The sequence below is a fragment of the Nomia melanderi genome, chromosome 10 (assembly GCF_051020985.1).
Source record: "Nomia melanderi isolate GNS246 chromosome 10, iyNomMela1, whole genome shotgun sequence".
Classification (NCBI taxonomy): domain Eukaryota; kingdom Metazoa; phylum Arthropoda; class Insecta; order Hymenoptera; family Halictidae; genus Nomia; species Nomia melanderi.
In genome coordinates, this window is record NC_135008.1 from 7,167,437 (window position 1) to 7,181,258 (window position 13,822).

At 44.9% G+C, this 13,822-nt stretch overlaps 1 protein-coding gene across 7 annotated transcripts in view; it reads right to left on the reverse strand.

Annotated features, from left to right (window-relative positions):
- Bap170 (Brahma associated protein 170kD) overlaps nucleotides 1-12,527 on the reverse strand; it is a 67,939-nt gene extending 55,412 nt beyond the window's left edge. For 5 of the 7 annotated variants that reach the window (XR_012999594.1, XM_076371733.1, XM_076371732.1 and 2 more), the window contains exons 1-2: nucleotides 11,208-12,527; nucleotides 9,907-10,000 (exon numbers count right to left, since the gene is read on the reverse strand). Coding sequence is in view for 6 of the 7 variants with exons in the window: in XM_076371733.1 (XP_076227848.1) it covers nucleotides 9,907-10,000; nucleotides 11,208-11,299 (186 nt within the window). In the remaining variant the exon portion in view is untranslated. Of the gene's footprint in view, nucleotides 1-9,906; nucleotides 10,001-10,927; nucleotides 11,123-11,207 lie in introns of those variants that run through there. The other 2 variants (XM_031982852.2, XM_031982851.2) reach the window with 2 other exon arrangements.
- Nucleotides 12,528-13,822: the final 1,295 nt, after the last annotated feature.

Consider the following 13,822-nt stretch of genomic DNA (forward strand, 5'->3'; position numbering starts at 1 on the left):
GATGGTACACTTAATATACGGGGTGGCACGGAAGTCGTGTCGTGTTAGTTAACCCTTTTCACTCGAAAGTTTGCTCACGATGAGTGTTCATTATTTTCAGATCAAATATCGATGACATTATTTTAATATTGACCCAAAGATAAATTAAATATAAAATAAGAAACTATTATATTTCAATATTTTCTGTATTAATACATCATATAAAATGTAATATTAGGTATTAAACTTCATATCTACGCTGCGTCAAAGCAAATAACAAGTAATAGTCGCTTCTAGAGTGGAAAGGATTATAATAAACGTTTCCTGTAAACTGCTAACAATAAAATCATTCTGATAAGTGTAGTCTAGAAGGTTGAAATGTTTGTATCGAATAATAATAAATATTATAATTTTGTTTGTTTGTATTCGCGATAGGACTAAAAGATTCTTGCTTCTGAATGACCCACCCCGTATATACCCTACTGTATGAATGTGCAGAGACATTCGCGAGAATTCTGACGAATTCTGTTCACATCCCGCAGGAAAGCTGCGACCGCTTTCTAGAAACGCGTAACGAGAAAGTTCTTGCCTTCGGATTCGATCTCGAACCGTTCCAGTCTTAAGGACATTAGTTTCTTATCAGAGAAACACTTGACCAATTAACAAAAAGAATCCAACAACAATGAGTATCGTATCGATGACGCTCGGAACTCTGAGTGCCGGTGATCGCGACGAAAAATATTAAATAGCAATAATCATACGATACCCAAACAGCTAAGATGACACTGTGCCAAGTAATCTTATAACGTGTCAACTTGGCCAAGAGACAAAGAGACAAAAACGGTTACCCGTTAAGTTCCCATCGAACAGGTCATTCGCGTGAAAACTGATTCGAAAACGTCTCGAGGGAAGATCCCATGTACCGTCAGAAAGTTACAGGTAGACTAATCCAGCCAGAACAATGATGTTCAAGCATCGAGCATCATCGAGGAACTCAACTCGTCTGTTCTCTTCGTTTAACACTAGAACTACTAGAACTGATTCCTTCTTCTCGCGATTATTAAAAACATAGCAGATGCTTCTCTGAGAGTAATTAAAGAGATTGATTCTGCAATACGCAAATTGAATCGTGGATCAATTAAAATCTCAATAGACGCACTCTTGAAGTTTCTATAGAGAAATTTGAAAAAGTAAATGTCAGTGCTCGGTAGTTCTAGTGTTAATTCGGACGTCGGGTGAATTCCCTCGCAAGCCGTCCCGCGATTCACGACATACGCGGTGCGGTGTACGATTAGAAACTGCACTCGATCTTCGAAAACTGAGGATGTAGGAACTGAAGTAGACGAGGAAGCGTCGGCGTCGGTTGTGGTGGCGGTTCGTCTCTGCGTTCAGAAATATTGCCAGGACGTTCTCGGTTCGACGAGAGGACGGGGACCGATCGACAAGTTCGAATCGAGGCGATGCGCTTTCCTTCGGCTGCTGTCCTTTATCCGTCTCACTCCTTCCTCGACTAACGGTGAGCCCATCTTACGACGACAGAGCGGTGTACACCTCAGGCTATCTCTATTTAATCTCGTCGCCGCGGCGTTGCCGTGTGCACGCCGGCACGAGGCGTGCTCTCGGAAGTGGTCTGCCCTCGGCTGGCCGAATGGCAACGCCGCCGCGGCGGCACACAGCACCTCTCCACGTTCGCTCGCGCCGTCTCCTTTCTACTCGAAGGCCTCCTCTCTTTCGAGCTTTCTCTCTCTCCGTTCCTCCTTCCTTCTGCTTCTCCTTCTTCTCTCTTTTTCTTCCTCGCTCTGTCTCTCCGGCTTCGTCAACTATAGCTTGGTCTCCGTCCCGCAACGGGTTTCTCGGTACCCCGACCGCGCGCGCGACATTCGCGAAGGAGGTAGTAGGTGTCGTTAGCTACGATCGAGGGACGAGCGTAAAAAAAGAGGAATGTTTCCAGTGCGAAAGACGAATCGTCCAAGCCCTGATATTGCGGTGGCGGTCTCTCTGCCGATCCTCGGCCCAGAAACGAGGTTATGGGTTTCTATGGTCGAGCTTGTTTCCCGTTTGCATCGGTCCGATACGGTCTCGCGTATAAGATAGAAAAATCTTACTGGCGCAGCAGCGCGCGCGCGAGTTCAACAAATGGATCGATCTACGGTTAGAGATCACCGTGATCGGATCCGATGCAGTCTGCGAGAAACGTAACTCGGACGTAAATGATACGTAACGGCGAGCCGAGCGTGGAAGCCTGAGATTCGTTTCGCGCCGGCTGTGAAACGTGCATCCGCCAAGGCGAATACGTGCAGGTTTAAATTCCCTTATACCGACGATGTTAACAAAGGAACAAGTAAATACGTATATAAGATCATCAGCTAGAAATTTCGAGAGCGGCAAAAATGGTCTACTTCCCGCATTTTTCAAAATTTAATATTCCACGGAAATTTCTCTGGGAAGCTACGGGAACAGTTGTTTCGACTATGTTTGCCATACCCAGGGTCGACGTAAATACAATTTTTCCACGTCTAGCGTTAAATAAATATTACGTGATAAAAAATGCTCGTCGTTTCTCCTATCACATCACAACGGTGTGGCCTGGGTAGGGGAATGGGCGAGGTGGGAGTAGCAGATGCCTATTTTTTGCCGCGGGTGAAAGAAAGAATCTCCAAGTGAAAAGTACATCGCCAATTTGGACACGATCGTGGTGTTCGCTGGCGAAGCGCGTGCGTGGGACAGTCACAGTCAAGCAGACAGTCGATCAGGCAGTCAAGCAAGCAAGCAAGCAAGCAAGAAAGCGAGCGAACCAGCAGTCCAGCAATCAAGCAATCAAGCAAGCAAGCAAGCAAAGCAGCCAGCGAACGAACGAGCGACCAACCAGGCATCTCAGTCGCTTTGGTGTCCCCGGGTGCACATGTGTGCAGGGCATGAGGTCGCTCTCCTCGTCGTTCGATGTGTGAGAGGCTGACTACCCTCTCCCCCGCAAGTTGGTAGAGGCAACGTTGCCGCGACCGTGCGATGGCTGGGCGGGCGGGCGGCAATGCCGGTATGCGTGCGGCAGGGCGCGGTGTTGCCATATCGACCGTGCCTCATCGCCGGGGAGCAAGCGAGCAAACTCCGCCGCCATCTCTTCCCCACCCAACAGTACTTCGTTTCTGTCTCGTTCGCTCTCCGCCGAGCGCACGGTTTCTCATTCTCCCTTACCCTCTCATACCCTATCTCACTCCATGTTTCATTCTCTTTTTTTATATTTCCTGCATCTCTTTTCCCTCTTCTTAACCTAGCTCTTTCTTTCTCGTACCGTTCTTTTTCACGCTATTCCGTGTCCCTTTTCGTATCATCCGACTCCTTTTCTCTTCGTTCGCGTCACGCATACTCATTCCCTTTCCTTCGCTCTGCACCTCCAGGACGCAGGCTTCAATCGTATTCTCCCTACTCCCTCTTTGTCTCTCTTTCAGCGGCCACTTCGAAACGATGCAAGGCGCCGCAGCACCTGACTGAGTCAGCATTACCGACTTCGTCGCGGATTCCTCACCGCCGCGCACACTACACGCACTACGTATACAGAGCAGACCAATGCCAGACTACGGTGCGTGCCCATTCGACGGCCGCCGAACACTTCGTATTACTAGTCGCGCCCTTGAACGAGCAAGCCGGACACTTCGCGTGAACTGTGAACGCTACCCTCCTATCTATCTATCTCTTCCTTTCTTTCTTTCTTTCTTTCTTTCTTTCATTGTGTCTGGATCTCTAGCAATTCTTTGCGCGATCCACAGTACATATCGGTCCTTTTCCCGAGAAACTCTCTACCTCACAGGACTTCGGTCCATTTTCTTCTCTTTCTTTCCTTCATTCGTCTGTCTCCTTGTGTTCCCTATCGACTCCCCTCCCTCCATCTCTCTCATACCAAACATACTTCTCATCTTTTTCTTAGCGGAACCGGTAAGAGCGTGGACGTTCCGCCACTGGTTCTTTGACAAGACGTTACACACCGGCAGAACGTGAAGCTTCACCGGTTTATTTTCCGCGTGGTTTACGCCTATGTTTTCAACTGGTTGCTGACTCGGTCTCCGACGCGACTTGATGATTTTACGTTTGAGTTCAGCGAGAAGGCGAAGGTACGCGACGATCGTGGAATTCGTATTTAGTATACAGGGTGGTCCGGACGGACACCGGGAGCATTGCAACCCCCTCTCGTCGTGCCGAACCTTAAAATTTTCATCCGTTTCGTAAGAGCCAGCTTACGCACGCGAATGTAAATGTCGAGACCCGCAAAGTGTTCTCGAAGTTAAGAAGTCTCTTCTTCGGGTTACGTCTGCACGGCGAAGGAATTGTTAAGCAGATTAATTTCCCAGCCAGCCAGCGGTTTCGAGAGCTTGAGATAAAATATTTAAATTAGAAGCAGGCCGTGCAAGCCTGACGAACTCAACACCGCCGTTCGGTATGCAACAGTGAAGCGACATGTGAGCAGGCGAAACGCACACCTCGAAATATTTCTGGGCTTTCAGAAGTTCGCCGTACGCGACGTTTCAAATCTACGCTGTACATCACGTTGTTAATTAATCTAGCCAACGAGTAACTCAATTAATGCTCGAACAGGAGAATGTCAACGGAATTTTTCGGGAAATCCAATTAATCGTATTTTCGACTAACGTTCGAAGAACAATTTTACAGAAAACACTCGGCTAAAATTGTGCCTGCAAATTAGTCATTTGGCAGAGAATTTATTGGTCTGCCGGAACTACGTATCTGGTTTGCGCGCGCGACTTTGATCGACATTTACCGTTTCCATCTGTTTCGACCGGGTATTAATAGCATAACGCATTTCAATATAGCGGAAATATTTTTATAACTGAAATAATAAAGCGGTCTCGAGGAATTGGAAACGCTTCATAAAATTTGAAAAGGATACCCACGTCCAATGTTTCGCTGATTTTTGTTTATTATGTCGTTCCCGTTCGCCAGCGACGAATGAAAATTTATTACCAATTACGAGAAAGCGCATTCCGCTTAATCTCCGGAATCAATAGCTTGAATTTTCAACTAGGTGTGGTTACCACAACGCCTGTAACGTATCACAGTTTCTGCGATTGCATTATTAGTATTAACTCTGGGTTGGCCTTTACAGAGTGTTCTGTCAAATACTAAAAAGGACCTACCACGTGCATTGTCAGCTCGCCATGCTGACGCAAGGCGGCTAAGAAGTACGAAATCAAAATCATCAAAATGTTTCCATTTCATACTTGATTTTATTAATAATCATTCTCATATAATCAGAAAATTACATGAATTTCCTCCGAACACTTACTAATATAAACTTTATCGCGAGAATGAAGCCAGCATAAATATCGACGGACCTACCCCAAGCGATTGCTAGTAGCTTCTCAGTGAGAACTAAAACTGGCCGAACAGCGAGAACGAAGTTATCATAATTTCAATGAAATTTTCTGCACCCCCGCGCGAAATACTTTCAGATATACATCTATGAAGGAAGCGTGTTTGGTTATTCAATCCTTTTACCACCGTAAGAACATTCTACAACGGCCCGGTAATAATTTCTACCTGCACACTTTCACTTCACGGCGTCCACCGCTTAACTAGACTGATTTTGCCGCGTGACGCCGCGATAAATACAGTATACAAGCGCGAGAGATAATTTTCCCTCCGCCTTTTTGCCTGGTCGAGTCGGTCGGAAGGTAATCTCGACTCCTCGAATTCCCATTCCATTACGCGAAGTCGTAGCGAATTTTTCTATCGTGGCTATCCTTATCTCGGAAGGGAGTCGGAGAAAAAGAGAATAAAAATAAACCTTCATTTTTTCCTCGACAAAGTTGCAACCTTCATCCGTTACATCTTAATCGAAAAGCGGCAATGAACAAAATTAGAACGCCGATGCCGTTCAATGCCGGCGAATCAATCGGTATTCCTTGTTGCGCGCAGGGGAATTCATTCGAAGCTTACGGTCGAAACGAATTTCGTTTCGTTCGCGGCAGGTGTGACTCAAAGCGAAGATCGAGGCTCGCGAGCGCACACTAACGACTCAGAAAATTAACGGTTAAAATCCGATGACCCGAATGCTGTTGCCATCGTTACACGTTTACTCGCGAATCCTAGGGACTTTCTCTGTGAGTCATCTCTCCCAGCGATGACTTACGCCGCAACGACCAAGTTTCTGTTCCGCGTGTCCCGCCAACTGTCCGGCAAAAAAGTGACGTCAGCTTCCACGAATCGGAGAACCGCACTACGCGACGCATTCTGAGCGTAGTCGCGACCCGGCTGCAGGTTATATAGTCTAGCAAGCTTCGATCACACTTGTTGAGGGGAAGCCCTCGACCAGCGGCACTACCGTCCACCTCCTCCTACTCCTCCTCCTCCTCCTCCTATCCGCCTCACATTCTCTCCCTCTCTCTCTCTCTCTCTAGTCTATCTCTTCCCGTATCCCATCGTTCCTTTCTCTCGCTCCCGTGATCACTTTTCCCCCCTACCTTCGGTCCCGCGCGCACCTTCTTCCCACCTTCGGTTCATGATCTATCTCCCACCCCTCCGAACAGTGGCTCTGCAAGTGACCCTGACCTTGCGTCAACTTCCGTATTGTCTCCGTGCTCGGATTTTGGTCGATCCGGCGAGCGGAGTTTCGGAAAACCTCGCGAGGCCCGGCCAGGATCCCGCGCTTCGGAATTTCCGGGGGATCCCCGCGTGAACGCGACACGCGCGGAAATCGTTGACTCGAGCGTCGCGGGAATCGTGACCTGGATTCGAAATTGGATCGGTTGGCACGCCCGGGAAAGTATATTTCGTCTTTGATAGTCGACAGAATTTCTTTTTCTCTCGGAATTTTTCACGCAAATAACGATGATACACTTGCGAAGATATTGTTTCGATTATTCTTTTGTTTCATGGATATTAGTTACTCGTGACTAACATCTTTCGCGCATTTTTCGGGAGCTTTTCAAAATAAAACTCTCATAAAGCACAGAAGACGTTTTAAACGATAAATAACGATCTTTTATTTTTTGTAACTTGACTGTAAGGGAAATAAAAGACAAAGGAACAAGAAAGTGAAGAAGTCGAAAGACAACGCGTTGTCCAGAGAAATGAGAGATCTCCCCCATCGGTTGGCAATGCGTTAAGAACCTCATCGTTGCTCCAGGTTTGGGAACCACTGGTATGGATTATGTACGTCTCTCAAGGGGTTATACCCTTGACGATAACTTCGATGACGGACTGTGAGGTTACTCGCCTCTATATGCCTCCGGTTTTTCATCGACGTTCGCCGCGAGCTGAAAGAAGAGATTTGAAGCACAAGGTAAGAAGCCAGACGCTTCTTCATTGTACGGAATGCGTTCTACGGATCGGCTTTCTCGCCGAGTGCCGTCTATTCGCGTATCCCCGGCAAACACGTAGAAACCAAAACTCGCGTTGTAGTCCGGGGTCGATGGAAATTAAATGGGAATCGTTTAACCGTTCGACTGTCGCGGCTAGTCATATACGGGCTACATAAATCTTTGGCCAGACTTGGAAATTAACTTTTATAGCGATTCATCGAGTGAACCGTATTCACACATGATTTACGGGCAGCAAGAGATTCGAAAGAAAGCATTCACCGCGATAAACCTCACCGCAATGGGAAATTCCTGATTTATTAAATAAATCACCCCGCCGCCATGGGGATTTTATGATTGCCAAACTGGCAGTCAAAATGTTAATCGAAAGTCTAGTATTCAGAAGAACTTTTTACGAATACAGAGACGCCCGACTTTGCTCTATTATTCGATTTCAACGTTCTCTCGATCGAGTGAATATGTAAATGGTTCGACCGGGAAAAAGTGAATTAAAAAAAAAAAGGGAGAGAAAGACAGGAGGGGGAATGTACATTGACAGTTGGCAAGCCGGCGAAGAGATCCGAGAGGAAGGAAGAGGTGAAAAGCTTTGCCGCCACAGCGCTACCCAACGTTTATGTGCACACAGAGCCCAGTACATAAATACATGTACCGTCGAAGCGTCGTTTGGTTCTTAAGAAAACATAGAGCAGTGGTTCGTAGCCACGGAGAAGAACGGTCACCGCCATGACGTATTTCCATAGTATTGTTACCTAGCGAGCAACAACTGCACGGGGAAATTTTCATATTTTATTTCCGTATTAAATTCGAACAAGGATACAGTCGTAAAGCGGCGGTTCCCAACTCGTAAAAACGACGTCGCGAGAATTTTATCTATTCGTAAGGAACGTAGAATGTATTTTCGATGCCGGGACTGCGTGTTATTCTCCGGGAAATTATCGAAATTAATATCGCTGATAAACGTAATTTATTCATTGAGAAATTATCGGCATTCGAGCCGCGAGGGAATACACACAATCCTTCCGCGATTGCAAAAGAAAAGCCTTCTACGTGGAAAAAAAGTCATATCCTTGGTTTCACTTTACGGAGAATAGTTTCGGTGAGTGGTAACACTGCAGGCGTTCGTACATAAAAATCACGTTCCTAATAAATTATCTTACGCGGGAGACTGACTCGAGGTACCTTGACTTTAAATGCGAAAAATATAACTTGGACGTGGTTCGAATACAATAGTAAAATAACTGGTGTGTGATGTAAGCGGGCGCAGCAACAAATGTGAACGTAACCTAATACAGGTTTAGATAATCGACGGCCTAACGACAGTCGAAAAAGTGAGACATTGGAAATACGATACGCACTATTTTCGAACAGCGACGTTTCAAATTGTTATTATCTTCGTGTGGAGATTATTGTTTATGGTTTACAAGGTAAAAATGCGTGTATGAAATATAACGATATTTTTTCTTGTTTTCTTCTTTTTTTTTTTTACTTTTTATTTTATTTCCTTGCGCAGAAAGATATTCCGGGCAACAGAGATAACGCACAGTCGATCGATTCTCGTGCGTTCCTCGGGAACGCAGTAGAACACTGGACTCGACCGTTTCACGGAACAATCGTTTCCCGCGTTTCTGTGCCGTTTCTCGCATTCTTCTAACCTTAATCACGCGTGCAGATCATCTGCACGCACACGTTACTGTATGATTTATGACGGAGTTGCAGGTTGCTATTCATGTAAAAAGTAATTACAACCCTCGAAACGACGTTGAAATTAATTTTGAAAATTTAAACAGCGTTCGCGCGTTGAGGCGACTTTGAAAACTTCCCTAACATATATTTTTTTTTCCAGGCACCGAGACGCTTGCGCGGAAAAACAGTGCCTATAGCTCTTTACCTTGAAGAGACTGTTCACATTATTACTGACAATCAGATAATAGTCACTAATGGCATTGATGTAGATGAGGTTTAGTGAAATGCGATAACGTCTGTGAACTTGGATACAACTACCAGCGCGCATGCCCAGTCGTGTTTTCAATTGATTTATTTTTTTTCAAATTGCGATCCAGGTTTCATTTCAGAGATTCAGTCTGAACCGTCGAAAATATTTCGTGATTGAAAAACCATCGATTATTACAACGAATAATACAACGGTGAAAATAAACAATGACAAATGTTGTTTTTTAAACGTGCGTTTAATATCGAGTCGTCAAGCAATTTCAACAAAAATAAATTCACAGTTATGAGACAGAACGCTGTTCCAGTGATCAAAGTTTTACAAAAGTTGTACACGTCGGCTCGTTTCCTCGTTATAACAATTTGTATTTGAGAAAAAAAATGCGCATAATGAAGTATGATACACGTGAACGTATACGCCGTGAATCGATTGTGTTTGAATACAGTGAATTCCGTAGTATCGCTACTACAGTCATACGTTCCATTAACGATGCACGGAGAACGCATTATACAGACGGCACGATATCACCTAATTTTTCGCTTACATCTCACACGTGAATTTCATTTGAAACGTGCGTCGTGGATCACGCGTAAATATCCCTCCGTCGTGAAAGGAACGACGGTGAAAAATTCAAACAAATCGACTCACCTTTATCCATCCCCCGTGGGCAGTGACGACAACATACAGCAAGTACAGATCTATATCTTTCCCGTTGATTTTTGGGCATTTCTTGAACGAAGTCCTAAAAATAGAGAAAATCGATGAATACGACGAATAAATGTGTCAATAAATAAATATATTTCACGGGAAAGTAATCATCAATTCGTTGCCGTGCATCAAATATTCAATAATATTGCAAAGATAAATAAACGCTAAATATTTTTCGAAATGAAAATCAGATTTGAAACGAATAGGTCACTAATTATAAAATCTAATAAGCTCATTCAAAATGAAACCTGAAATTCGAGCGACCACGTATTTCAATTTTCATTTAATTAATTCTAATCACGTAGCGGTAATGTTGGAAGAGTTGGTAGGCAACAGTAGCGGTGGCTCTGTTAGCGACTATTTTAGTTCCAACAATTTTATTTTTCCAATGTTCCGATTGAACCTGATACTTGAATTCTCATCGAAATGGCGATTAGATAATATAATTTAGAACGCTTTATTTCCATTTCCGAATCGAGCGAAACACGCGAACAATGACGTAATAAACGGTAGCGTCTTCGCGTGAAACGATCTTTGTTTGTTCGAGATATTCAAACGATCTACGCGTACTATGTATCAAAATCCAACTGTCGATTCGAAGAAGATAGAGAAAAAGTGAGAGAACGCGGCGTTTACAATGAACATAACAACGGGAAGCGCACAAATCGTCGAACACACACACACACACACACACACACATATACACACATACAGTGGGACAAAGAGAGATATAGAGAGGGAGAAAGAGGAGAGAAAAAGAGAAAGAGAGCGAGAGGGAGAGAGAGAGAAAATTAGCAAGTTCATCGTAATATCGGTACATTGGATTGAACGCATAACCTCAATCGCGGCGAGATACACATTCGATCATTATCGAGAAAGGAAACACGGGACACATGTAAACAAATAGCACACATCACACAAAGAGGCGAGACTCTCTGGAAAACTTGTAAACCAAACGTACATAACCTCAACTTTGTCCACATTCTAGGTAGAAACGCCAAAGTCGATTTACTTTCCAATCGTAAACCAAGAACTCGACGAAGAAACGTTTCGCGCTGATGTGAACATTTAATAATCATTTTCTCGCGCGAAAAAACACACACAGACACACGCACATACACACACAGAGAAAAAAAAATGGGTAACAATTTCGCGCGATGGTATAAAATAGAGGCAAATAATATAACGAACGAGGATCATCGACAATAGAAAGCAACAAGGAATAAAATGATATCCCTTACCCTCTGGTCTCATGAAAGTGACGGAGGTCCTTCAGGAAGTTTTCCCTCTCCCTCTCGTAGGTGACGGGGTCCTTGTTGAGGATCTTGGCCATATTCGCGAGCGATAGAGTGCGTGGGCGTGCTAATCGGGGTGTGCTCTGGGTTTACAGGGCACGTAGGGGCAGCAGGCGGAAAAATAGGCGCAGCAGCACATGGGCGCTCATGAGAGTACATTTACGCCAGGAGTGTCCTGGTGGTACGAGGCAGGAGGAGGTGATGGTAGATAGAAGAGGACGAAGACGAGGACGAGGACGAGGACGAGGACGACCGCAGGTCGACACGGGGTCGCGACCCGCTCCCGACATCGGGTCGTCTTGTCCTGGCCCGAAGTATCGGCCGGTGGCCTCTCTGTCGCGCGCGCGAAACGAGACGGCGGCTTGGTTTTCCCTGTCTGGCTGCCGTACACACACCGCCAACCCGGGAGGATCGTCACACCAATGTATATATATATATGTATATATATGTGTATATATATATCTACATATATATGTATAATATATATATATACAGACACGAGCACATACACGGGCACACGAGCTAGTATCGTGCGTGTCCCTCGCGCTGGGAACTCGCCACGCGTGGGGAAAAATCCGAATCCTCGTTCGTGCTGTACACGTAGTAGGTTCCACACACAGTAGTCACTACCGATCGACCGCGCGAGAGAGCGAACCGCGTTACGGGCACACGGGGGCCGCAACGCGAGTTTCCTCGCGGGCCCGCGATCGATTCACCTGTCACTTGTCAACGAAACGCTCGCTCGGGATACGTTGCGGCACGCACACCTATTACCAACGATAACCGTGAACCGGACCGTTGCAACGAATTCGACCGCGCGGACCGGACGCGGCTGCAGACCGACTTCTCGAGAGCGCGTTTCCCTTAGAGCGAACGCTTGACGTGCGCCCGTATATCAAAATGGCGTCTCCTCCTGCCTGGCATCCATTGGCGAAGCCACGGCCAATTTCCCGTGTACGTTACGATAGCTACGAGCAGCGCCGACCCTACACACCGCGACACCGTTTCCGCTGCACACAACCTCGTACCGCGCGCGGCACACCCTACACGCACACTCTACGTCATTTTACGTGCGACACCGCGTTGCCCCGACTACACCACGGCCTGGCCCTCGGCTTTTTTACCCTCGCCGTACCGTACAAACAAAATCCCGGGTCGCGCAGTATTTTTACTTTCGAAATGGTTCTGGACCCCCCTCGCCAGTGGCGCACCGTTTGTTTGAATTGATCGTACGCCTCGCCGATAGAGGCGCGACCTACTCTGGATCACTCTCGCGACATCTTTTGGCGTCACGTTCGCGTTACGCGTTTCCCGAGAAAAACCGTTCGGCGATCAGTGCGCATGTCTGTTCTTAAGCCACGTTTATATTTGTCGTATTCTTGCTAGGCAGGGTTACCGAACTGGGAGCTCGCGAACTACATAGTGACTTTCCCCTTACGGAGAGTTACCCTCTCCATACCTATTTTCATCTGCGTGTTGACACTCATAAACCTACTCACATACACATTCTCGAGCAGCTCCTTGAGTGAGGTAGTAGGGGAGTCGCTGATCGCGAGTCACTAGCATCAGGGAAGTATGTCACTAGCTGTTCGATACCAATGTTGTACGGTACCGTTCTTTCATTGCATTAATAGAATTTTTTGTAGTGAAAAAACGTTAAAGAATTCTTCTTTTTACATAGGAGATACAAGTATTTGAGAACGAATTAATGAACGCGTTGTTTATACTCCCACAAGATCGATGTATTGTTTTAACATTCGTAGCGTTGTAAACGTACCTTCATGTTTGGATGTAGGTCGTTTCAGTCTCATTTTATTCCATTAGTTGAAATTAATAAATGTAGAATTTTTGACTTTTGGGTTCTCTATTCGGTAGTAAATATTAAGTTCTGGAAACTGGTCGATTTAGATTGTGAGAGAAAATTGGTAACGTTATTGTGTCAAGCATTTATTACTTCCGGAAACAAGATTAATCGTACCTTCGTTAATTTTATATAAGTTAAGTGAAAAAAATTCTGTAGCAGAAAGGAAACGGTGAACTTGAATATTTTACAATCCTTATAATTTAAATACAGTCTAACAGCGACATAAATTTTCTACAAGTCCTCATAAAATTGACACCGCCGTGATATTGTATCGTTTGTGTTATAATTGTTGATTGCAGTGTTTCCATTAATATTTATTTAATTTTACAATACGTAACAATAAGTATAGTGAAAAATGCTTGTGGTTCCATCTATATTAAAAAGCTCAAATTTACCACATAGTACCATCTTGTCGTCGCTAAATGGCGTTACAATGACTTTCGCGACCCATTTCACCAAAAAATTAAATCATAATTAAAAAATGTAAGAAAAAAATAAATGTTATTTAAAATTACCATTGTATTATACTATAGTAAATAATTTGATATCGGTAAAGTATATTTTTATCTGTAATTTAAGCAGAATTAGTAAAACGGACGTGTAAAAGGTATAGTGGCAACATCTAGTAATATGGACATGGTACTAAAATGTTTAGAAATTTGAAGGTTTTATTATAGATGGTACCATAATTGTCATT